The 27,606-nt window shown below is 40.3% G+C and overlaps 1 protein-coding gene across 3 annotated transcripts in view; it reads left to right on the top strand.

Annotated features, from left to right (window-relative positions):
* The window catches only part of LOC132386016 (serine/threonine-protein kinase SIK3-like), a 295,240-nt gene that overhangs the window by 122,364 nt on the left and 145,270 nt on the right, over positions 1-27,606 (top strand). For all 3 annotated transcript variants that reach the window (XM_059958283.1, XM_059958282.1, XM_059958284.1), the window contains 4 exons: positions 68-211; positions 10,543-10,620; positions 12,098-12,207; positions 25,495-25,651. In XM_059958283.1, the coding sequence (XP_059814266.1) occupies positions 68-211; positions 10,543-10,620; positions 12,098-12,207; positions 25,495-25,651 (489 nt within the window). The remainder of the gene's footprint in view (positions 1-67; positions 212-10,542; positions 10,621-12,097; positions 12,208-25,494; positions 25,652-27,606) is intronic.

Below are 27,606 nucleotides of genomic sequence, written 5' to 3'. Positions count from 1 at the left end.
AAATTGATATTGTTTTCTGGTCATTTTCTATACAGGTCAATTTAACTGGCTTTGATTTTATTTCTAGTCATTGAAGACAGATGCCTATGATCATTTTAATGCAATTTACAGTCTACTGTGTGACAAGCTGAAGCGGCATAAAACATTGCGTACCTCTGCATTGTCAAATATACCTCACTCTGTGCTATTTCGACCATCTGCAAATGTACAGGTAAAGAGCAATGAATTCCATAGATTTGTTACTAAATTTGATAAATATTGCATGATCACCTTTGAACAAGTTAATGCTAAGTTTCTTACAGGAAATGTAGTGAAGATTCTGTAGAATGGTTTTAGGATGGTTTGTTTCCTCTTAGGAAGTGTATCTACTTTAAAACCTTTCACAGCAAGACATTCCAAAATTTCATGATCCACTGAGGAATAAAAATGATCTTTTTATGACAGTCCCCTGGTTTTAAAACAGTAACCTCTAATTATATATCCTCTCAAAAGATATTTCTGGCTTTCACTCTGTCAAGACCCTACAAGACTTATTTGTTTCAATTAACTCTTCTAAACTCTAGCATATATGAACCCAGCTTGACCAGTCTTATTATAAGTCAACATGCCAAAGTAGATTTTTCTTAGGGAATACCTCTTAATCAAGGAATGTTTTAATATCTACAGAGTCAATGCTTCCCATATCTTCTTCATAGTATTCTACTGAGACTTCTCTCTGTAACCAACCGGGTCCTCCAGTTCTTGGTTTTTGTTAGCCTGTGATTCACAACCCTTGTGCTCCCAAGTTTGCATATTGCTTTTCCTGTGATTTATGCAGAACATGATAAATAGAAGTGAAATTTTTGTATTAGCTGGTGAAATACTGAAGCCCACCTTAGGACTTTACAAGTGAAAGTGTCACTTTTGTAAGAGTGTATAAATGCCAGAGAAAGCACTCACCATTAATTGGTAATACAATGGATTTCTGAAGTTGTTTACTTAACCTGCAACAAGTTGGGAAGGTGTGTTAATAGCGGTATTTTAATAAATGGAAAAAGCAACAAATTGTCAGAGACCAGGATGGTGGAGTAATATTTTATATTCCATCTGGGTAGCCTGCAACCTGATGGTATGAATATTGATTTATCTTTTTCGGTAAAAACTCATTTCCCCTTCCCCTTCCCCTCCCTCCCTCCCTGCTGCTGCTGCTGCTGCTGCTGCTGCTGCTGCTGCTGCTGCTGCTGCTGCTGCTGCTGCTGCTGCTGCTTCTTCTTCTTCTTCTTCTTCTTCTTCTTCTTCTTCTTCTTCTTCTTCTTCTTCTTCTTCTTCTTCTTCTTCTTCTTCTTCTTCTTCTTCTTCTTCTTCTTCTTCTTCTTCTTCTTCTTCTTCTTCTTCTTCTTCTTCTTCTTCTTCTTCTTCTTCTTCTTCTTCTTCTTCTTCTTCTTCTTCTTCTTCTTCTTCTTCTTCTTCTTCTTCTTCTTCTTCTTCTTCTTCTTCTTCTTCTTCTTCTTCTTCTTCTTCTTCTTCTTCTTCTTCTTCTTCTTCTTCTTCGTCTTCTTCTTCTTCTTCTTCTTCTTCTTCTTCTTCTTCTTCTATTTCTTCCTCTTCCTCTTCCTCTTCCTCTTCCTCCTCCTCCTCCTCCTCCTCCTCCTCCTTCTTCTATTCCCCACTCTACCTTCTTACCTCTCCTCAAACCCTCCCTTCCTATTTCCAATGGCACTGTGTTATCACTTCCCCACTTTACCAGGCTTTACCTTCCCCACTTACCTGGCTTTACCAATCACCTTCTAGCTATCCTTCTTTCCCTCCCCTCACCTTTTTTTATTCTGGCATCTTTATTCTTCCCTTCCCATGCTATAAAAAAGGTCTCAGCCCAAAATGTCAACTGTTTTTCATCTCTGTAGGTGCTGTTCAACCTGCCAACTTCTTCCAACATTTTCAGTGTATTATTTCGGAATTCCAGTATCTGCAAAATTTCTTGTGTTTAAAATTATCACACTGTTCTGTTAGCTGTAGGGTGCTCCCAAGATCCAGTTAATGAGCATGATGGCATTGTGCAAATTGTTACATCATGCGCTTTGGGAGGAATACGCATGTTATGCTACCACAAAAAAAATGCAGAGGTGCTGGGATCAGTTATACAATAGGTGTTACCACAAGAAAAATCATAACTAGAATGACTTTGTTTAAAATGACTTAAGGCACAGTTTTGCATAACCATTGGATGCAAATTGATTGACTTTCTGGATAAGTTTTGTTTAAAAATGTGTTCATTTGAAATGACTATATTTTGTTTGTAATTTTTTTTGGAAAATTGAGAGGTAGTGGAAATTTAGATTAGTAAATTTAGAGATCATTTTCCTATTACACAAATTATTTCTGGGTAAGTTACTTAAAATCTTAAAACTCTTAAGAGAAAATGTGGAATTTATTGTTTTGATTTGAATGTATGGCGAGCATACTGGAGATTATTTTTAGCTTTGAAGATTTAATCATTATTCTTGCACACTTACCCTCAGCTTCCATTGTACAATCATTGTCATAGAGAAGTACAGCATAGAAATAGGCCCTTTGGCTAATCTCATTCATAGCAAAACCATGTAAACTGGCTACTTCTATCAACCTGCACCAAGACCATTGCCACCCATACCCCTACCATCCATGTATCTATCCAAACTTCTCTTAAATGTTGAAATTGAGTTTGTATACGTCACTTGCACTGGCAGTTCATTACACAGTCTCACAACCTACTGAGTGAAGAGGTTTCATTCATATTGCCCCCCCCCCACCCTTAAGTCATGATCTATGATTGTAGTCCCATCCAACCTCAGTTGGAAAAACATGTTTGCATTTACCCTATTCATACCCCTCATAAATTTGTACACCACTATCAAATCTCCTCTCAGTTTACTACATTGTAAAGAATGCAGTCCTATCCTATTCAATCTTTCCTTGTAACTCAGGTCCTTTATAGACAGCAACATCTTGTAAATTTTCTCTGCACTCTTTCAACCTTATTTACATCTTTACTGTTGAATCACTCAATACTCCAAGTTAGACCTTACCAATGTCTTAAACAACTTCAGCATGAGTACCATCTACTGTACTCAATAAATTGATTTATGAAACCAATGTGTCCAAAGCTTTCTTTACATGTCTATCTACGTGTCATGCCTGTTTCAACATATTATAGGTCTGTATCTCTTTGTTCTACCATACCTCTCAGTGCGTTACAGTTTACTGTGTAAAATCTACCCTGGTACAAAACTCTGTCTATATCAAATTCCATCTGTCATTTTTTAGCTTAGTCTTCCAGTTGATGCAGATCACTCTGCAAGGCATGATAGCCTTCCTTGCTGATTGCACACTCGCAATCTTGATGTCATCTGCAAACTTGCTGATTCAGTTAACCACATTGTCATCTGATCATTGATATAGATGACAGACAACAATTAATCCAGCACTGACCCTTGGAGTATTTTGTGCAATTTTGGGCTGCGTATTTTAGAAAGGATATACTGACATTGGAGAAAGTTCAGAGAAGGTCTACAAGAATGATTCCAGGAATGAAAGGATTACTGTGAGGAATGTCTGGCAGCTCTTGGGCTGTCTTCCCAAGTTCAGGAGAATGAGGGGGAGATCTCATAGAAACATTCAGAATGTTAAAAGGCCTGAACAGATTAGATATGTCAAAGTATTTCCCATGGTAGGGGAGGCTAGGACAAGAGGGCACAATTTCAGGATTGAAGGACGTCCATTTAGAACAGAGATGCGGAGAAATTATTTTAGTCAGAGGGTGGTGAATCTGTGAAATTTGTTGCCACAAGTGGCTTTGGAGGCCAAGTCTTTGGGTGTATTTAAGGCAGAGATAAATAGGTTCTTGATTAGCCAGGGCATTAAAGGGTATGGGGAGAAGGCAGGGGAGTGGGGATGACTGGAAGAATTGGATCAGCCCATGTTTGAATGGCGGAGCAGACTTGATGGGCCAAATGGTCTGCTTCTGCTCCTGTATCTTATCGTCCTATCCCTGCAGCATTCCAGAAGTCACAGGCCTCCAGTCAAGCGGCAACCACCTACTACCACTCCCTAGCTTCTCCCACAAAGCAAACATCTAATCCGGTTTACTTCCTCACCATGAAAGAAGACCGACTGGACCTTCTTTACCAATTTCCATGCAGGCGTCAATGTGGACAACATCCACTGCTTTGCCTTCATCCACTTTACTGATGACTTCCTCAATAAGTTTGATTAGAGATGATCTGTCATGCATGAAACCATGCTGGCTATCATTAATTAGCCCATGTTGAGCCTTGGAGATTTATCCACCCTGATTTGCCTCTGGTAAACATCTCCATCTCTGTAATCTGTAGAGGGTCCATGAAGTTGATGCCACCACCTTGCCTCACTTCTATAGATTTTGTGTCCATTCCCTGAGTAAATACAGATGCAAAAACAGGGCCTCAATGTTTCTTTAAAACCAGAGACATTTATTAGCTTTGCCTTTTATTCTGACAAGCACATTCAAGCTTTGTACTCTCAAAATTTTGTTTTTGAAGACTTCCCACCTATCAAATAGACCTTTACCAGATTATTTCAATCCATACTTGCCATACATTTCTGTTCATCAGAATTGGCCAATTTAGAATCTCAACTTGCAGACCAGGCCTATCTCTAGCATATTTACTTTAAACCAATGGCATTGTGCTCACTAGATGCAAACCGTTCCCCTACACAAACTTCTATTACATGTCCTGTCTTGTTCCCTAATAGGAGATCAAATATCATACACTCTCATGTTGGGACTTTTATGACCTGATTACATCTGACTAACTATCACAGCTAGTCCTTTTACAGAGTGGGAGTCCCAGTCAATATATGGAAAGTTAAATTACTTAGTATAACAATGTCGTGTTTCTTGCAATAGTCTGCGATCTCTTTAAAAATTTGTTCCTCTAATCCGCAGGACATTAGGGTGGCTTGTAATACAGTCATGTTAATGTGATCACTGCTAGCTCCGTACTCAACCTTGTCTGAGGTCTGACCATCACCTGCCTCCACAATCTCTCCATTAACTGTTATGGCTGTCTGGTGCCCATCTGCCTGCAACACTGGTTTAAATCTAGCTTTAACAAATCTTCCTGCTAGGATATTAGTCCCTTTCCAGTTCAGGTACAAACCATCCATTCTGTATAAATCCCACCTGCCCTGGAAGACTCAGTGACCCAAAAATCTATGCCCTCCCTCCTACAGCAACTCCTTAGCCACATGTTAATTGAATGAATTTGAATTGAATTGAATTGAATGATCTTTATTGTCATTATACATAGGTATGTTGAAACTGTTTGGCTTCCTCTCAGGCAATCAAACAAAGCTGTAGATAAAAACAAGACAGTAATAGAAAAATGGTATTAAATAGATAAGTAACATAAAATAAGTAACAGCAGCACCAGAATATCACAGTAATGCACAAAGTGCTGTTAGTGCAAGTATTTGAGTCCTGGTGTGTGCTCACAGTTTCAGTCACTGTTCTGTGGGAGTGGTGTGATGGAGGCCACAGCTCTGGGGTAGAAGCTGTCCCTCAGTCTATTTGTTCTGGCTTTCAGTGTCCTGAACCTTTTGCTGGACGGCAGCGGGTCAGACAGGGTGTGGCCGGGGTGTGTGGTATCTCTGGTTATGCTGATTGCTTTCCTCCTGAGTCTGCTGGTGTAGACGGTGTCCAGTCCTGGGAGCTCCATCCTGACAATTCGCTGGGCCGCCTTCACCACGCGATGCTGGTCTTGTCACTCAGCGGCTGTGCAGCTAGCACACCACACGGTGGCGCTGTTGGTCAGGATGGTTTCAATTGTGCTTCTGTAGAAGTTAAGCAACAGCTTTTCTGAGAGTTTGTCCTGTTTCAGCTTTCTGAGAAAGAGGAGTCTTTGTTGTGTCTGTTTTTACAAGCAGCGAGGTGTTGGTGGTCCATGTCAGCGAGGTGTCGGTGGTCCATGTCAGCGAGATGTCGGTGGTCCATGTCAGCGAGGTGTCGGTGGTCCATGTCAGCGAGGTGTCGGTGGTCCATGTCAGCGAGGTGTTGGTGGTCCGTGTCAGCGAGGTGTCGGTGGTCCATGTCAGCGAGGTGTCGGTGATCCATGTCAGCGAGGTGCCGGTGGTCCATGTCAGCGAGGTGTCTGTGGTCCATGTCAGCGAGGTGTAGGTGGTCCATGACAGCGAGGTGTTGGTGGTCCACGTCAGCGAGGTGTTGGTGGTCCACGTCAGCGAGGTGTCGGTGGTCCATGTCAGCGAGGTGTCGGTGGTCCACGTCAGCGAGGTGTTGGTGGCCCACGTCAGCGAGGTGTTGGTGGCCCACGTCAGCGAGGTGTCGGTGGCCCATGTCAGCGAGGTGTCGGTGGGCCACGTCAGCGAGGTGTCGGGCCACGTCAGCGAGGTCTCGGTCGTCCACGTCAGCGAGGTGTTGGTGGTCCACGTCAGCGAGGTGTTGGTGGTCCATGTCAGCGAGGTGTTGGTGGTCCATGTCAGTGAGGTGTTGGGGGTCCATGTCAGCGAGGTGTTGGTGGTCCATGTCAGCGAGGTGTTGGGGGTCCATGTCAGCGAGGTGTTGGGGGTCCATGTCAGCGAGGTGTCGGGGGTCCATGTCAGCGAGGTGTCGGGGGTCCATGTCAGCGAGGTGTCGGGGGTCCATGTCAGCGAGGTGTCGGGGGTCCATGTCAGCGAGGTGTCGGTGGGCCACGTCAGCGAGGTGTCGGTGGGCCACGTCAGCGAGGTGTTGGTGATCCATGTCAGCGAGGTGTTGGTGGTCCATGTCAGCGAGGTGTTGGTGGTCCATGTCAGCGAGGTGTTGGTGGTCCATGTCAGCGAGGTGTCGGGGGTCCACGTCAGCGAGGTGTTGGTGGTCCATGTCAGCGAGGTGTTGGTGGTCCACGTCAGCGAGGTGTTGGTGGTCCACGTCAGCGAGGTGTTGGGGGTCCACGTCACCGAGGTGTTGGGGGTCCACGTCACCGAGGTGTTGGTGGTCCACGTCAGCGAGGTGTTGGTGGTCCACGTCAGTGAGGTGTCGGTGATCCATGTCAGCGAGGTGCCGGTGGTCCATGTCAGCGAGGTGTCGGTGGTCCATGTCAGCGAGGTGTCGGTGGTCCATGACAGCGAGGTGTTGGTGGTCCATGACAGCGAGGTGTCGGTGGTCCACGTCAGCGAGGTGTTGGTGGTCCACGTCAGCGAGGTGTTGGTGGCCCATGTCAGCGAGGTGTCGGTGGCCCATGTCAGCGAGGTGTTGGTGGGCCACGTCAGCGAGGTGTCAGTGGGCCACGTCAGCGAGGTGTCGGTGGGCCACGTCAGCGAGGTGTTGGTGGTCCATGTCAGCGAGGTGTTGGTGGTCCATGTCAGTGAGGTGTTGGGGGTCCATGTCAGCGAGGTGTTGGTGGTCCATGTCAGCGAGGTGTTGGGGGTCCATGTCAGCGAGGTGTCGGTGGTCCATGTCAGCGAGGTGTCGGGTGTCCATGTCAGCGAGGTGTCGGGGGTCCATGTCAGCGAGGTGTCGGGGGTCCATGTCAGTGAGGTGTCGGTGGTCCATGTCAGCGAGGTGTCGGTGGTCCATGTCAGCGAGGTCTCGGTGGTCCACGTCAGCGAGGTCTCGGTGGTCCACGTCAGCGAGGTCTCGGTCGTCCACGTCAGTGAGGTGTTGGTGATCCATGTCAGTGAGGTATCGGTGCTCCATGTCAGTGAGGTGTCGGTGCTCCATGTCAGCGAGGTGTTGGTGCTCCATGTCTGATGGCCTGGTGGAAGAAGCTATCCCCGGAGACTGCTAGTCCTAGCTTTTATGCTGCAGTGCCATTTCCTGGATGGTAGCAATTGGAATAGATTGTATTTACACACTTGTCTTTGTAAATGTCCTGAATCTTGGAAAGTTCACAACTACAGGTTTACTGGGCTGTTGGCACCACTCTCTGCAGAGTCCTGCAATTAATGGAGGTACAGTTCACATACCAGGCAGAGATGCAGCTAGTCAGGATGCTGTCAGTTGTGCCCCTGTAGAAAATTCATAGGATTTTTGGCCCCATACCAAACTTCCTCAACCGTCTGAGGTGAAAGAGGTGCTGTTGTGCCTTTTTCACCACACAGCTGGTGTGTACAGACCGTATGAGGTTCTCAGTGATGTGGATGCCATGAAACTTAAAGCTTTTTACCCTCTCAACCCCAGATCCATTAATGTCAATAGGGGTTAGTCCGTCTCCATTCCTCCTGTAGTCCACAACCAGCTCCTTTGTGTTTCTGACATTGAGGGAGAGGTTGTTTTCTTGACACCACTGTGTCAGAAAGATGACCCTGTAGGCCAACTCAATTTTGATTAGGCCAATCAATGTAGTGTTATTAACAAATTTAATTAGCAGATTGGAGCTGTGGGTAACGATACAATCATGGGTATCCAGGGAGTAAAGGAGTGGACAGTACACAGCCCTGAGGGGCTTCTGTACTCACCTTTGGATGCCGTCCAGTCCTGCAGCTTTGCAAATATTCACTCATTGGAAACATCTGCAAACCTCAGCTTCAGAGATGACCAGGTTACAGGTTGTAGTGGTGGTGTTCTTCGGAGGTGGTGGTGTTCTTCGGAGGCTCAGAGTTAGCAACATCAATCCCCAAATGCCATATGGTCATTAGTCAGAGTTCCAAACAAACTGCTGCAAGTTGCTGTGTTGTATACTCGGTCAGTGGATCTGAGTGAAATTCCCTGTTCTGAAACTTCTGATCTCCAAATCGGTCACTGGTCAGAGTCCCAATCATGTGACAGCGACTCAATGCATAAAAGCATGTAGATCTGTTCAAGATACTCAGTGTAGTCATGGTCAATGATACTAGATTTTCTTTGTATTTATGAGTAGTATTCATTTTTTTTTAAATTTACTCAAATTCTGACTCAATATCAAATTCTCTGGTTACTACTATGATAGCATAATGAAGTATACCCCATGCAGTACGTGACAGTATTAGCCACCTCCAGATACTCAGTTTCACTTAAAAATTTGAAACCAAATAGGAGGTAGGGATAACAGTTGCTAATACAGACTGTTACAGCTTGTGATCATTGATGAATTCCTCCCTGATATTATGTTCATGATGTACATAAACTTTATTAGAATAAGAAATTGAGGTTCAGTGTATATATTCTTAATGAAATGTGATGACATTAATGAGAAATAGAAGAATAAATATAGAGTTTAAAAGAACAAATTAACATAGGACATAAGACACACAAAATGCTGGTGGAACACAGCAGACCAGGCAGCATCTATAGGGAGAAGCACTGTCAACGTTTCTGACGAAGGGTCTCGGCCCGAAACGTCGACAGCACTTCTCCCTATAGATGCTGCCTGGCCTGCTGTGTTCCACCAGCACTTAGTGTGTGTTGTTGTTTGAATTTTCAGCATCTGCAGATTTCCTCGTGATAGGACACAAGAGCTGGATTAAGTTATTCGGCACATTTAGTCTGCTCTCCATTAGATCATGGCTGATTGATTTTCCCACTCATCCGTAGTCTCTTACCTTCTCCATGCAGCTTTTGACATGTGTCTTCAAATATACCCAAACAGTTCACAATACCCCAAATATGTTTATCAATGCATTATAAAAGCATACCTCTAACAAATCTAACAAATCTCTTCTCAAACTTCTATGTTCTAAAGAATACAGTCCTAATCTATTCAAACTTTCCTTAAGATTCAGGTCCTCTAGAAATGGCAACATCCTATTTTTACTGTACTCGTTCAACCTTGTTTATGTTTTTTATGTATAGAGATGACCAGAACAGCACACAATACTCCAAATTAGGTCTCAGCAAAGTTTTATACAACTTCAATATAACATCTTCTATATTCAATACATTGATTTATGAATGTGCAAAAAGCTTTCTTTACAGCCCTATCTACTTGACGCCACTTTGAATGAATCCTGTACCTATATTCCCAAATCCCTTTGTTTTATCATACTCCTCAGTGCCCTACCATTCTCTGCATAGGACCTCGCCTGGTTGGCCCTATTGAAAAGCAAAACCTCAAACTTTTCTGCATTGAATTCCATCTGTCATTTTTCAGCAATTTGTTCTGTATTTAATTTTAATACATAATTTGCAATTCAGTTAAATGTTAGTTTGGCTTTTTTATACTATTTTAATTATTTCCATTTTTAAAAATCGACTAATTGGGACAGCTGCTTAATTGGACCAGAAAGTACAGGTCCTAATTCGTCCCAAATAACTGGAATTCATTGGACTTTCCTTTTGTTCGCGTTATTGCTTTGTAAGTAAGTATTTAGTGTCTGGGGCTGGGATATTTTTCTTTGTCAATCTTATTCTTCCTTTGTAAGATTTAAATTCATAAGTCCTTGCCTTTTATATAGAATGCATCCCAGCCTTGTTCATCATTGTCATTATCTGTCCATCGTCCATCTAATATATTTTGAATGCTGCTTAGGAGTAATGTTCTCATGGATAGCTGAACTGAAGTCTTTAGAAAATTGAAAGTGTGGAGGAGTTGACTGCTTCTTTTCCTTTTGTTCCTATGGTCAATAAACCAGGCTGAGCAGACAAGTAACACATTAAGTCTCAATGTGCCACAGGTACAACTCATCAATCCTGAGAACCAGATAGTGCAAGTAAGTTATAACTGTGATTTGCATCTTTGGGTGTTTTATGATATGTACTAATAGCCAGGATGTGATTTATTTTAATGTTAGTTTTATTGAACATTTTCTATAATGTTGCCCATGCTTGCATAATAATAAAATTTCTTAGAATTGATTGAATTAAATTTTTGTTTCTCTCATCTATATAAAAATATGAAGTATTCACAAAGGTTCACTATTATTAATAAACAAGTTTATTTGTAATGGATTACCTTATTGAAAGGTCTTTATATTTGTTACAAAAACAATTACATAAGTTAGTGTTCTTTTATTGAACGTCAATAGAATCTACCAATTTCTAAAATTTTGTATTTTGACAAAAAGAAACTAAAAGTAGAAATGACATATTATAAATAGAAAAGTTCATTTAGATTTCCATTTCTCAAAAACAAAGCAGTGATTATCTCCACCATAAGATAATCTCATCTCCTCATGAAATTCTATGAATATTCTCAAAATCTTGACAAGACCAGTCACATATATGGCTTTATGACAGGAAGAGATTAGAGGTTGAATTTCCTGTAGTAACCTACTCACTTGACAGAACAATTTCTTCATTTGCAGGCTACCATGAGAAAACATGATAGAATGCTTCTTAATTTTCATAATAAGTACTCTTCTAACACCACTTAAGAATATACACCATCCAGAACAATGAATCTACTTAATAGATCCCTTATCCATCTCCTTGCATGTTCAATCCTTTCATCAAGAATGTATTGTTGCTACAGTATTTTCCATGTATTTACACAGTATTTACCCTTTGCAGCTTCATGCAACTTCCCAGTACATTGGAAAATCATCTCTGGCAGCTATTCCTCCTGTGTCACATACCATCTGACTTGGAAATATATTGGAGTTATTGCTGGATGAAAAAATGTTTTAATATTATAATGGGAACATTTGTTAACTACGTAATAGTTTAAAAGGTTACTCACTTCAAAGGCATTTTCTAATTCAATATTCAGTCTTTAAAAAAATGGAGTACAGGTTTATGTTTGCCTTTTCAAAATGAATAATTCCTACACCATCTCAGTATAATTGATAAGGAAGATAGTATTTTGTTTTAATATGTTAAGTAAATATAGCTGTGGACTGGGTATGGCTTTATAAACAAATTAACCAAAATCTTATAAATTATTGTTATGTTTTATTATTCTAATTCCATTAACTACAGTAAGCTACATTTTTATCATTTTGTCATCACTTCAGTGTTTATTATATCACTTTTAATTAGAGTAGACTTTTGAGGGGATAGCTGAAACATTACTTTTAAAAACTCCCGTTAACAAAATCTATAAATTAGATGTTTTAGTATGATTAATTTTTTGGTCCATCAAATCTAAATTTGGTTTATTATTGAAATACCAAATTTGGCCTGCTTGTGATGAATGTGATTAATGTGGAAGATTCCATTATGACATGTAGTGTTGGTTTACCTCCTTAGACTGATAGTAATATGAATCTAGATAGCGATGAAGGGGAAGAGCCATCACCAGAAGCAATGGCACGATATCTCTCCATGAGAAGACACACTGTTGGTGTTGCTGACCCCAGGTTGGTACTTGCATTTTAGTAATTTTGTCTATGGAACCATGTATAAAAATCCAGCTGGGTGCCTGCACATTTAAATTTAATTCATAGGGAAAGTAGACATCCCCACATATAGGCTGACTGGTTTTTGTTCTTTGAGAAGATACAAATGTACGTATTAGAGAGAGGAAAGATAACTTCATTTCTCATTCATTATTTTAATCATATGCAGCAAATGTATTGATAGGTGATTCTTTAATAAGTAAATAGAGACAAGATTCTGTGTGCATGATAGAGACACCTGGATGATGCCTCCATGGTGCGAGGATCAGGGATATTTCAGATTGGGTCCATGGCTTTCTCAAGAGCAAGGATGAGCAGCTAGAAGTCTTGGTTCATATTGGCATCAACAACATAGATAGATAAGGAGCTAGGCATAAAAATGAAAACAGGACTTCCAGGTTAATAATCTCTGGATTGCTACCTGTCCATTCAGTGAGGATAAGAATAGAATGATTTGACAGCTGAATGCGTGGCTGAGGAACTGGTTCAGGGATCAGGGATTCAGATTTATGGATCATTGGGATCTCTTCTAGAGAAGGTATGACCTGTACAAAAAGGATGGGTTACACCTGGATCCAAAAGGGTCCAATATCCTTCAGGCAGGTCAGCTAAAATTGTCCAGGTGGGCAAGCTAATTTGGCAGGGATATGGGAACCAAGTGATAGTGCTGAGGAAGAGGTACGTGATTTACAAACAGAGATGGTGTGTGTAGTGAGACTCCTAGCAAGGAGAGGCTGTTAATAGGGCAAAATTGCAGTTACCAGGCTGAGTTGCAATGTAAAAGGCGGACAAAATTGAAAAAGGGTGAATACAGGACTGAAGATGCTACATTTGAATTCGTGCAGTATATGGAATAAGATCAGTGAAATTAGCACACTTACAGTTTGGCTGGAATGATATTGTGAGCATCACTGAATCATGGTTAAAAAATATTATAGCTAGGAATTTAATGTCCAAGGATACACAAGGTATCGAAATGACAGGTAGGAAGGGAGAAGGTGCAGCATTGCTCTTTTGGTAAAAAATAAAATCAAATAATAAGAAAGCAGTGACAAAGGTTCAGAAGGTGCTGAATCATTGTGGATGGACCTAAGGAATTGCAAGGGTAAAAGACTGTGGTGGGAGCTATATGCAGATCTTCATGCAGTAGGAAGGATGTGATTTATTATTTACAGCAAGATACATACCGAACGGGAATGTTACATTTGTCATCTTGGATTTCAATATTCAAGTAGATTGGGAAAATCGGATTGCTGTTGGATCCCAAGAAGAGGAATTTCCAGAACGTCTGTGAGATATCTTAATCAGGCATCTCGTGGTCAAACCCACTAAGAGATTAACTATTCTGGATTGGGTTTCTATAATGAACCAGAATTGTTTAGAGAGTTAAGGTAAAAGAACCTTTAGGGGAAAATGATTGGATTTATCCTAGAAGTTAAGAAGGAGCTAAAGTTAAGTGTATCTGTAGTACACTGGAGTAAAGGGAATTACAGAGGCATGGGAGAGAAGTTGGCAAGAATTTTTTAGAAAAGAACAGTGGCAGGGATGACCAGGGATCCCTGGCAGGGATGCTGCTGGAAGTTTTGGAAGGCTTAAGATACGTACATTCCAAAGAGGATAAAATATTCTTAAGGCAAGATGGCACAACCAAGGCTAAAAAGAGAAGTTAAAGTCAACATAAAAGCCAAAGACAGGCATATAACAGAGCAAAGATTAGTAGGAAGTTTGAGAATTGGTATCTTTTAAAAACCAACAGAAGAGAACTAAAATTCATTAAGAAGGTAAAGATGGCATACTGGCCAATAATATTATAAGGTGTAACACAACTTTCTTAAGATACATAAAGTGAAAGATAGGTAAGAGTGGATATCAAACTTCTGAAAAATGTTGCTGCAGACATAGTAATGGGAGACATGGAAATGATGGATGAACTGAATAAGTATTTTGCATCAGTCTTCACTGTGGAAGACACTGGTAGTATAGTGGAAGTTTCAGGTTTGAGGAATCCTGGAGAATGTGAAGGTTCTTGGGAAACTGAAAGATCTGAGGGTAGAGAAATCAACTGGATCAGATGGTGTACACCCCACGCTTCGGAAAGAGGTAACCAAAGAGATTGTGGAGGCATTAGTAACAGTCTTTTAAGAATCAGCAGATACTGGAATGGTTTTAGAACAATGAAAAATTCCAGATGTCACTCCACTCTTCAAGAAGGGAGGGAGGCAGAAAAAAGGAAATAGTAGTTATTCTGACCTCAGAGGTTGGGAAGAACTTAGAGTCGATTGGTAAAGATGACTCAGGGTATGGAGGCACATGATGAAATAAGCCATAGTCAGCATGTTGTCTTCAATGAAAATCTTGCCTGATAAATTCTTCATGTGCCTTGTGCGTTACACACTTGGGCGATCACGGCTCTTCACATCAGATGTTCCCTCGCAGCATCAATGATATCTCACACACTTAGATCTGTTAGTTCTTTCACAGTGTCCATATATTTTCTTCTTTGCCTTCCTCTTCCATGTTTCCCAGGTATATGGCCTTGTGATGTAGGGCATTCTATTTCTCCCTTTCTGATGACATGACCCAGGAATTTAAGTTTCCTCTCATTTAATGTTCTCATTAAAGATCTTTTTGTATGGGCACTTTGGAGTACCGTCTCATTAGGTACCCTATCTCCAAATGATATTTTCAGTATTCTAAGAAACCACATTTCTGTTGCTTCTAAGTTTCTTTGGAGTTCTGATGTTATAGTTTTGGAAGCATGCAGCAAAATTGACCAGCAAGAATTATTAAACATTTTAGTAGCCTAAGTCTTGTTGTCATAGAAATGTGTCTGTATAATATCATTTTTTGGAAGTTGATTTTGGCAATGGCAATTCTTTTTATTTCTACTTCTAGCATCTTGTGATATAAAACTACCAAGTTAACTAAAGCTGGTCTTTTGTTCTACCTCTTGGTTACTGATGTACAATTAGCAGTTGGGAGTATATTGCTGTTTTGATATTACCATACATATGTTTTTTTTTAACAGTTGATGTTTAGACCAAAACCTGCACTTGTGTGTACTGCTATGTCTAGGAGGATTTATAGGTCTTCAGCAGCACTCGCTATTAGGGTGGTATCGTCTGTATATCTTATATTGTTGATGTTAACATCTCCAATTTTTATCCTATCTAGGTCTTCTATTTCTCTGAGAATCATTTCACAATGGTTATTAAATAATTCTGGTGAGGCAATGCATCCCTGTCTAACTCGTCTTTGAATTTCACTCCAATTGCTTATATTATCATCAATTTTTACCACCGCCATTTGGTTCCAGTATAAATTTTGAAGCAGTTGTTGGTCCCTTCCGTCAATGTTTAGTTTAGCGAAATTTGAAATAATTTCTCATGTTGCACTTAGTCAAATGCTTTAGTGAAATCAATAAAACATAAAAAGACATAATTTTGATATCCAATTGCCCTTTCTTTTTATCACTAATTTTTATTGCAACACCAACAAATTACATTCAATACAACCAGTTGCCGATTACATTTTGACTGTTCAACCCAGCCACCCTCCAAACCCTCATTCCCACCCCCCTCTAGCCCTCTCCCCTCCACCAACCAACTGAATAGTAGTGCATACACAGACAGAGCATTCCTGTATTAACAGATCTTTTAAGTTAGATATCAAATTTGTCCACATTAAGATTGTGTTTGATCATGCATCATTTACTCTTGCTGATGATAATTCCAGGTAAGAAATGTCCAAAATGCTCTGAAGCCGGTGAGTACTTGAAATAACATGAGGTTTCCGACGCTGGACTACAGTCTCCTTAGCTTCAGTCAGGCCTGCCAGCCAGACTTTGCGTGTTTTTCCCATATGGGAAAGGTGGGAGTCGCCATTTAGAAGATGTACAGCGGAGTCCATTGGTAATTGTACCCCCGTTACTTCTGTAAGAGTACTGATAACCTTCCCTCACAAACCAAAAACCCCAGTACATTCCCGTACAACATGTATAAAAGAGTCGACGGTTCCGTGGGGGCAAAATGAGCAATATGGGTCAAGAACCAGTCCCATTTGATGCCTAATTCTCGGTGTTAGATATGCTGTATGACAAAATTACAAGTGTATACAGCCGGCCCTCCTTATCCATGGGGGATTGGTTCCAGGACCCCCTACAGATACCAACATTCGCAGATGCTCAAGTCCCTTATTCAACCTGGCTCAGTGTGGTGGACATTAGGACTCGGCAGCAGAACTCTGAATCTGCAGTGTTTCTGTTCGTGAAAATAATCGCGATCACAATTAAAAATAAAGTAAATGTAATGAAGCAATTGGAAATAGGTGAAACGCCATCAGTCATTGGAAAAGCGTTAGGCTGCGTTGGTCAACAATCGGAACAATTTTAAAGGGTAAAATATATGCTATATACTAAGACAAACGGTTGACTAACTGACTCTAAATAATACCACATGTACCTGTTCCAACTTACTTAGTAAGAGCATCGATTTTTTTCAATCCCAATCCATGATAACCTACGCACATCCTTCCATATACTTTAAATCATCTCTAGATTACCTATAATATCTAATACAATGTAATTGCTATGTAAAATGGTTGTTATACTGCATTGTTTATGGAATAATGACAAGAAAATAAAAGTCTGCACATGCTCGAACAACAAGTGCTAGAAGAGAACTTCCAGGTTTTCATGATTCGCAGTTGGTTGAACTCACGCATGCGGAATTCGCGGATAAGGAGGGCTGACTGTATTCTGATGATTTGAGATTTTTGCAGCACCGACAGCATTATCCCAAATCTCATCCCTGTCTTAAGTCTTGTCCCAATTCAGATATGTCCCTGTCCCAGATTTTCATTCCTGATGTGGCATATATTTCTGGGAGTTTAATTTATCATAGATATATGACACCATCTGTCTTGGAGCATTCTGTATCCAACTTAAAATGGGATGGTCCTTTAAATCTGACCTCCAGGGAATCCCGTAGGCTTTACAAGCTGATCTTACTCTAAAGTAGAAGAAAGGACAGTTTTTTTGCACCATACACTTATAAATGTTAAGAATTTTTCTGCTGCTCTAAACAATTGTAGCATATAGGTTAAAATTGGACCGTAATACAAATCACATTTTTGGCAGACATACTTATAGGGAGAAAGTCCTTCAACCTTATTGGTGCTGTTAGCTCTTGTTCTGTATTTTTCCATGACAACATTTTATCGTCTTCCATCCAATAGCTAAGACCTTTCAATACAAATGCCCAGTGATATAGTTTAAAATTCGGACCTGCTAATCCCCCATCCAACTTCTTGAATTGTAGAGCTGACCACTTTATATTGGGTCATTTACTGTTCCAAACAAAGCATCATAGTAAGGAGTCCAATATCCTGCTAGAGGCGCAAGTGGGATCATTGAGCTGATAAAATTAATGTGGGATAAGATGTTCATTTTAATGACCAATAATATGGGCTGGGACTGATGCTGGCAGGTGTCTATCTATTAATATCTATTTTTTTCAAAATTGAAGAGTAATTTGTTTTAGCCACAGACAATAGGGAAGTAATAACTTTAATATCCAAGCAGAGTACCTCATTTGTAACCTTAATCTGGGGAGGAAGAGGCACCTTACTTTTATCTGTATTAATCAGCATCAGTGCTGAGTTTGACGGATTAACTTTTAATCATGAAAGAAATCTAAATTGCTCCAGTGTTTTTAAAACATAAGGGAGAATTTGTTGAACATTTGCCATAGAAACTAATCTGTCGTCCACGTAAAGTGATACGGAATGTGATGTTGTACCTATTGTAATAGGGGATATCTGAGGACAGTTTCTAACTAAATGGGCTAACGGTTCAATAGCTATAGTAAAAATTAAAGGAAACAATGTGCGCCCTGTCCTATGTCAAATTACTCTGAGAAACTTCGGGATGACGTGCAAGATGGCGCCCGGTGAAGCCGCAAGTTTTTATGCTTGAGGTAGTGTGTTGATCTTCATCTCAAATTTTTGATAATATGTCACAATCCCGGTTCAGTGTCATTTAAAACTCGATCGTTTACCATTTTTGAAGTTTTCTTTGGCTTTGGAAGACATACTTTGTGTTTTTAATTGTTGCATGGTGGATGATACCACATGCCCTGGAGAGTTTTAATGCCTTCAAAGAAGCCCAAGAACAAAGAAAGAAAGCAAAAATCGGTTGAATAAACAAGGTGCAGTCCTTCCCTGAAGATAAGGAATTTGAAGTGACCTTAGAATAGTCTAGTGCTGCCGCTACTTCAGAACGGGAGCACAGTTATTCCCAGCTTCAAAATCCAGAGGTTGACCCCAGCCTGGAGCCGTTGCCTGAGTCAGACCTTGACACTCCGGTGAAGCCTGCTGTTAAAAAGAAGAAAGCAGAGGTCACTTTACAAACTATAGCCCAGTTAATTAACGATAGATCCGATGATCTGGCATTGAGAATTGGCAACGATAAAAATAGCATCGATGACATTAAGAAATCCCTGGACTTTATTTTTGAAGAGGTGAATACCCTAAAGTCTGATGCTGTGCAGATTAAAGGGACTTGCATGGACCATGAAAACAGAATTGAGACTTTGGAGTTGAGGTTGAATGAAACCGAGCGTTACCAGAGAAGGTGGAATCTGAGAATCCACGGCATTCCAGAGCAAACGGATGAAAATATTAAAAATAAAGTAACTCAAATATACCAAGCAGTAGCTCCGGAGGCCAAGGAGGAGATTCTGCTACACGTAGATGTTGTACATCGTCTTGGTCAGCTAAGAGGGGTTCAAAATCTCTGGCGACCAGTATTACATTTTCAAACAGAACCACAAGGGATCTGGTATTGAAACAAGCCAGAAAAAATGAATACTTGCTCTCCCAGAGCCTGAGGATTGCAGAGGACCTGACTGCAGCTGATAAGTTGGCCCAACAGAAGCTGTGGCCGCTGGGGGAGGCTGCTAGAAAAGATGGGAAGTGTGCTTTCTTTGCTAGGACCTGAGCTTTCATTGATGGAAAAAAGATATGAGCAGAACAGTAACATGTTGGTGTGGCAACTGGTCTTCTACCTCTACTAATATTCAAGTCTTGCCTTTGTTTATAGTCCTCTAAAAGGCAGTTCCTGTGCAAATTCCATTTTTCTGATTAGTCAGATTGCAGATGATACGATTCTATTCTTAAATGATGTTTTGGAAATTTCATTGACTTTAAACTATATTTCTGTTTTTTCCAAAGCTTCAGGCCTCTGTCTAAGTATTCACAAATGTGAATTGTTTCCTCTTAAATGTTACACTCAATCTATAATTAATAATATTCCAGTAAAAGACTAAGTTACATATTTGGGGATAACCATTGTTAAAAACGAATACTTCAGGCATGCGGATAATTTTCAACCTCTCATAGACCAAACCAAAAAAAGATGAAACCAGTGGTTTCAAAGGGACTCATCTTTGAAAGGCCGGGTTTTGCTTTGTAAAGCAGAAGGTCTTTCCAGGATTATATATATAGCTCTCCCCTTCTATGGTCGATAAAAAGAAATCTGTAAATTGATTGACACCACATTGTTTAACTTTTTATGGAAAAACAAAGTTCATTATATAAAAAAATCCTGAATAGTTATGACAAGGGGGGGTCTAAATTTTCTAGATTTTGACATTCTTAATACTTTTAAATTAATTGGATTTAACCATTTTTACATAATCCTACTATATGGAATTGTATTCCTTCTTTTGTCTTTTCCCAGGTTGGTGGATTGAAATTTTTTCTTTTCTTTAATTACAAAATAGACAAAGTTCCTCTCCGCTTATCTCAGTTTCATAAGCAGATGTTTTTATCTTGGACTTTGATTTACAAATATAATTTTTCTCCACATAGTTACTTTATCTTGAATAACCACAACATAACTTATAAGAATGAATCTTTGTTTTATAAAGATTGGTTTGATAATAATATTTTGTTAGTTAAACAGTTATTTAATTCAAGTGGTACTTTATTGAGTTATACTGAGTTTTAATCCATCTTTGAATTTCCTGTGACTCCAAAATAATTTGCTGTTGTTATGGATGCGATTCCATCTGGTGTAATTATGTTGTTTAGAAATACATCATATTCGGTAGTTGAATTACCCAGCTTAGATCTGTCCAGTACAGCTGCAGGAAAGATTTGTCTTCCTCCATCTTTTAAAAAAATATAATAGAGGTATTAGAAGTTTGTTTCAAAAAGACATTACTTCTATTCCTGTGGCTGTTAGTGTTTGTAATAGTCACTTGGGGAATCTGAGGTGGAGGAGTATTTGGGGCTTATTTAATAAATTTTTATTGAGGAATAAAATTATTTAATTTCATTTAAAATTATACATTGACGTTATCCAGCCAATGTTTATTTGACAAGGTTTAGTTGTGATATTGAAACTAACTGTTCTTTTTGTGGTTTATATCCAGAGTATTTATTTCATCTGTTTTGGGATTGTGAATATGTTAAAACATTTTGGGTTGATGTTTGTCAATTTACAGATCAATATGTTAATATGGATATTACGTTTTGTTTTGAAAATATCTTATTTGGGTTTACTAATAATACCAAATCTCATAGGAATCATTTCTTTATCATAAATGTTTTGTTAATTTACAGCAAATTTTATATCCATAAATGCAAATACAGCAATAAGAAACTTCATTTATATTTTTGATGTGAGACTTCAAACTATACATTAATATTCTGAAAACTTCCCATAACCAGAAAGCTGTAAATACTGTACAAATCTGTCAATGCTTCAGGTTATCTCTGTAAATGTTTCTGTTTTGTGACTCCTTTTAGATTTTGTTCCTTCTGTCCAGATGTATTTAGAGTTTATTTTCTTTTTTATTTGTATATTTAAAGTTAATAGTTATGTATTTGTTGCTGCTTATGTGTGATTCCCTGGCCTTGTTAGCATATGTTCAGTGTTTTTGTTCTTATTTGTGTTCACTAAAAATAAAAAAAGTTTTTTAAAAAACTGAGAAACCTCCCACACATACCCAGGCTGAAGGATTAGCATACAGTGTTTGAATCATATTGATAAATTTATCACGGAACTTAAATTCTTTTGGAACTCTCCAAAAATATGGACATTCAAGGTGATCGAATGCTTTTTCAGCATCTAGAAATAGCAGGCCACAGGCAGGTGGGATTTTATGTGTTGCACTCACTATGTGTAAGAGCTGGCAAATATCAGATGCCAGACATTCCCTGATAAAGCCCATTTCATCTGGGCTAATTATTTTCCCAACTACTGTCTCTAGTCTACTAGCTAAGACTTTGGAAAATATCTTGAGGTCGGCATTTATCAAGGAGATTGAACGGTGATTGACACACTCCAAGGGGTCAGTTTCCCTTTCTGAAAGCATTTGTAATATGAAAATTGTATTCCTAGTTCCGCTACTCTCATATTGCAGTTTAGAAGTTGTTTTTAATTTGACTCAGAACAATTCTCAACAAAGTCTCTATTATGTGATTCATAAGACTGATTGTTCTATAATTTTTGTAGTTAATAGTTCTAGGAATTTTTGGCAGAGTTATAAAGATTGTTAGGCAATACGCCAAACTCATATATGCCATTAAACAGTTCAAAAAGAATATCTTTGCTCAGATCTTCTGGGCTTGAATCATTTCCACTGAAGTTTCATCAGGTCCAGTGGCTTTACCATGTTTCATGCTTTTCATTGCTTTAGTTATTTCTTCTTTAGTAATAGGTGAGCTAGAATTAGGGTGTTTAATATCTCGGGGTTCCCCTCTATTATTTTCAAAAAGCTGCATTATAAGCTGAATCCACCACTTACATACTTTATCTGGATCTGTTAGTATTGTTACAAATTCCCGTAACTGGATCACTTACCAGCAAAGATAGAGAGGTCCGTTGAAGTCTGATGGTACTATTTTTAAAATTATTTATTGATAAAGGGCACAAAAATAAGATTAATGCAAACATACAGATAATATGCATTGTCAATACTAAATCTAAGCGCAGGTATAATAATAACCAATAAGAAATAGCTCTATTGTTGTCTAGGGGTTAACGTATTGTCCGATGGAAAGATAACAGTCACTATCAGTTCGTTCAAGCTGCAGCGTTGTTGGGTTTAAAAGTGATGCGGTTTAAACTTGCCCCAGGTCTTTTAAGATGCCGGTCCGTTGAGTCAGGGGAGCGGGCTTCCCCGTTGGTAGCTAAAAGCTGTTTTCCGTGGTTCCAGACACGGAATCGAATGCACGTGGCTTCCTTCAGATGACTTCCTGCTGTTACGTGGTCGCTTAACGTTTCTTCTGGTGCGTCTGAAGATGTTGTTCCCCAGACCCTCTTTTATACTTCCTCTGATGTCAATCAGGTTGGGATGATGCAATCCCTCAACCAGCCCACTCTGGTCATCCCCTGAGGGGCTTCAATGAGTAGTACAGTACTCAATACACAACTTGGTCTTCTGGAGACAATGGCCATGTCCCGTAGCTTTACATCGCCGGGGAAACAAGGCATTTTGCACGTCCCACTCTCATTTCCTGGGCCCCTTGACCCAACCCACCGGTGATCTTGCGATTCCCCCAAAGGAGGGGTCTACGGACGTAACACTATGGATCCTTCTGCTGATCTGATGCATCCCGTAGAGGTCAAATGCTCAAGTTAGATGAGCATTGCAGCAACAGAAAGCAACGGCAAACCACTGTAGAAATTTCTGCCTTGTCAATCATGGAAAGAAACAGAAGAAGGAAACCAGACAACAGCGTGAATGAGGTCGATTCTAATCAAGAGAACAACACCTCACACAGTAGGGGTAGTCATGTGCTGCAAGTGACATCAGACCGTCATCCAGAGACTGTAAGCAATAGAGAAAGGCTGAGGGTAGCAATATGGAACATCCGTACACTTTACTAGAAAGGAAAGTCGGACAACACATTAAATGAAAGGAAAAGGTTGGGTTGATATCTTAGGCCTGTCAGAAATTAGATGGACCAATAGTGGCAAATCCACTAAGAATAGTTCTCTGGTAATGTATTCTGGTCCAAGATGGTATACAACTTGGACAGCATCCTCTTTTCAGACACCACCGCCAGAGAGTCCAGTTTCACCCCCACAACATCACTGGCCTTAGGAATGAGTTTGTTGATTCTGTTGGTGTCTGCTACCCTCAGCCTGCTGCCCCAGCACACAACAGCAAACATGATAGCACTGGCCACCACAGACTCGTAGAACATCCTCAGCATCGTCCGGCAGATGTTAAAGGACCTCAGTCTCCTCAGGAAGTAGAGACGACTCTGAACCTTCTTGTAGACAGCCTCAGTGTTCTTTGACCAGCCCAGTTTATTGTCAATTTGTATCCCCAGGTATATGTAATCCTCCACCGTGTCCACACTGACCCCTTGGATGGAAACAAGGGTCACCGGTGCCTTAGCCCTCCTCAGGTCCACCACCAGCTCCTTAGTCTTTTTCACATTAAGCTGCAGATGATTCTGCTCACACCATGTGACAAAGTTTCCCACCGTAGCCCTGTACTCCGCCTCATCTCCCTTGCTGATGCATCCAACTATGGCAGAGTCATCAGAAAACTTCTGAAGATGGCAAGACTCTGCAGTAGTTGAAGAACGAGGTGTAGATGGTGAAGAGAAAGGGAGACAGGACAGTCCCCTGTGGAGCCCCAGTACTGCTGACCACTCTGTCTGACACAGTGTTGCAAGCGCACGTACTGTGGTCTGCCAGTCAGGTAATCAATAATCCATGACACCAGGGAAGCATCCACCTGCATCACTGTCAGCTTCTCACCCAGCAGAGCAGGGCAGATGGTGTTGAACGAACTGGAGAAGTCAAAGAACATATCCTCACAGTGCTCGCCGGCTTGTCCAGGTGGGTGTAGACACGGTTCAGCAGGTAGACGATGGCATCCTCAACTCCTAGATGGGGCTGGTAGGCAAACTGGAGGGGGTCTAAGTGTGGCCTAACCATAGGCCAGAGCTGCTCTAGAACAAGTCTCTCCAGGGTCTTCATGATGTAGGAGGTCAATGCCACCGGTCTGTAGTCATTGGAACCACTGGGGTGCGGCGTCTCCGGTACTGGGACGAGGCAGGACCTCTTCCACAGCACAGGAACCCTCTGGAGACTCAGGCTGAGGTTAAAGACATGGTGAAGTACTCCACATAGCTGGGGAGCACAGCATCTGAACACCCTGGGTCTGACACCATCCGGGTCTGCAGCCTTGCTTGGGTGGAGACATTTCAGCTGTCTTCTCACCTGTTCAGCTGTGAAGCCCACAGTGGTGGTTTCAGGTGGGGGAGAGGTGTAGTCTCGAGAGCAGGGTGGGGAGCTGTGAGGAGGGGAGAGTGGAGTATGTGTTGGTTGGGGGCCGACAACAGATGAATCATGTGGAGGACGGGCAGGGGTCACAGTGTCTAATTTGTTGAAGAAGAGAACTAGTATATAAAAGTAAGGATGCAATGTTGGGACTTTACTCCATACTTGGAGTACTACAGGCAGTTCTTGGCTCCTTCAAAAGGGTTACTGAAATTAGGGAAAATTCAAAGGAGGTTCACGAAAATTATTTCTGGATTTAACATCTCGTCATATGAAGTTAAAAGTTCAAAGTAAAACTTATTATCAGAGTACATACATGTCACCACATAAAACCGGGAGATCCTTTTTCTGTGGGCATACTTAGCAAATCTACAGAACAGTAACTGTAAACATTAGGAACTACTCAAAGCTCCTGTAGACTGGATTACCAGCTCAACCACAACAGAGACTATTATGATGCGATCCTGTTGCACAGAGATAAACTGTTGTATATGCTTATTGCATTTGGTAGGAGAGGTTTTCTGTAGCAATCCTTGTGACAGCTGAGCTGAATGAGTCTGCTTGAAAGGGTGTTCTGCTGTTTATTCAGTAGGTCATGGAGAGGATATGCCAGATTGTCCATAACCTGTGTTCCAGATTCTTGATTAGTCAGGGCATGAAGAGTTACAAGAGAGCAGGCGGGAGATGGGGCTGAAAGGGAAAATGGACCAACAATGATGAAATAGCAGAGCAGATTCGATGGGTTAAAGGGCCTAATTCTGCTGCTATATCTTATGGTCTTGGAATCATCTTGGACCTCAGATTTAGAACATCTGATGAAGCTACCTCTGTTGTGCAATATAATAAATTCCCAGCTTTGGAAGAAAGTGATGAAATTTTAAAATAAATTAAATAATAAAGCTAATTATATTTAGTAACATTTTGGTTGTTTGATAATGCAGAACTGAAGTTCCAGAAGACCTGCAGAAATGCTGCCTGCCTGGTTTTCCATGTACCACGCCTCAGGCTCCTTTCCTGCAAGTTGTTCCAAGTATTAATTTAATGCAGAATATGTTTCCCACGCAAAACTTACAGCCAGCCACACAGCTGGAGTACAAGGTATGGATGCCTCTACTTAATGTTTTTTTAAGTAATTAATTGATATGATTTGACTAAAATATCCTACAATCCCTGAACTAAATATCAGTAGTGACCACACTATAAGCTCCAACCAGATGTCACTGTTGACTCGAGACATTTTGTAATTAGAATTCATGGTCACATGGGAGGATGTCCATTAATCAAATTTATAGTTTGCATAGAAATTTCTCATGCTGAATAGATCCAAAATCAATATTATGAGGAATTTGGAAGTATAACAAGTTTGTGCAGGGTTTTCAGATATAAAATATCATTTTCTTAAATTATTTAATAGCTGGAAGATATTGAATTGTGAAATTTGCATTGTATATGTGAGTATGTGTAAATGAGAATTAACATGATTTCTTCTTAGTTTCTTGGGGTTGAAATTACTTACTTCCACCCGTTTTAAAGTTTTTAAGGGGACTAATGAGGCCAGTTTGGGAACTTCAAACTTCTATATTGGTGGTCATGGCTGATGGCATGTGTAGATGGGGAGTTTTGGAGATTTGGCCATGACACTCTCAATACCATTCCAAATATTCCTTTTCTTTGAATGATTATTGGTCAGCGATTGCCAGAGTTAAATGATGTAAAGCTGTATGATATAGCTGAAGAATTAGGCCATTTAGTGCTTTGAGTCTGCTCCACCATTTTATCATGACTGATCCATTTTCCCTCTCATCTCCAATTTCCTGCTTTCCCTCCATATTCCTTCATACCCTGACTAATCAAGGGTATATCAACCTGTATCTTAAATATATGTAAAGACTTAGCAACGAATTTTACAGATTCACCACTCTCTGGTCAAAGAAATTCCTCTCCATACTAAATTAATGCCCTCTGTTCTGAGGCTCTGACTTCTGGTCTTAGACACTCCTGACAAAGTGTCCATATCCTCTCCATATCCACCTCTTTAAGGCCCTTCAGCATTTAATGGATTTCAATTAGGTACCTCTCATTCTTCAGAATTCCATTGAATACAGGCACAGAGCCATCAAATGTTCTTTATATGGTAAGCTATTTAATCCTGGAATAATTTTCTTGTACCTCCTTCAAAGCCTCTCCAGTTTCAGCACATCATTTCTAAGATCAGAAGCCCAGACCTGTTCACAATACTCAAGGTGAGGCCTCACCAGTGCTTTATAAAGGCTCAGCATTACATCCTTGCTTTTATATTCTTGTCCTCTTGAATGAATGCTAACAGTACATTTGCTTTCCTCACTATACACTCAACCAGAAAATTAACCTTTAGGGAATCCTGTAAAAGGGCTCCCAAGTTCTTTGAACCTCAATTTTTGTATTTTTTCTCCATTTAGGAAATAGTCAACCATTTCATTTTTTTTCTACCGGTGCATAACTGTATGTTTCCCTACATGGTATTCTATCTGCCATTTCTTTGCTCATTCTCCTATCCTTCTACGTCCTCAAAATTACCTGTCCCTCCACCTATCTTTGTGTCATCTGCAAATTTGCAACAAAACCAGCAATTCTGTTATCCAAATCTTTGATATATAAAATAAAAAGAATCAGTCCCATCACAGGCCCCTCTGGAACATCAGGAAAGGCTCCCTTTAATTCTACTCTTTGCCTCCTGCCAATCATTCACTGCTTTATCCATGCTAGGATTTTTCCTCTATTACTGTGGGCTCTGAGCTTGTTAAGCAACCTCATATGTAGCATCTGATCAAAGCTCTATTGAAAATCTAAGTACACAACATCAATCAATTCTCCTTTGTCTATCCTGCTTGTTGTTTCTTTAAAGAATTAAAACAGGCCTGTCAGCAAAGTTTTCCCTTGAGGAAACCATGCTAACTATGTTCTATTTTTTTCAGGTGCCTCCACATGCTTAGTAATTGAGTCCAACATCTTCCCAACTACTGAGGTCAGACAAATTGACCTTTCTTATGCTTCTCACTCTTCTTGAAGAGTAG

Source organism: Hypanus sabinus (genome assembly GCF_030144855.1).
Source record: "Hypanus sabinus isolate sHypSab1 chromosome Y unlocalized genomic scaffold, sHypSab1.hap1 SUPER_Y_unloc_12, whole genome shotgun sequence".
In the NCBI taxonomy this organism is placed as follows: domain Eukaryota; kingdom Metazoa; phylum Chordata; class Chondrichthyes; order Myliobatiformes; family Dasyatidae; genus Hypanus; species Hypanus sabinus.
Note: the sequence above shows the minus strand (reverse complement) of the source record. Positions and strands in the feature narration are given on the sequence as shown.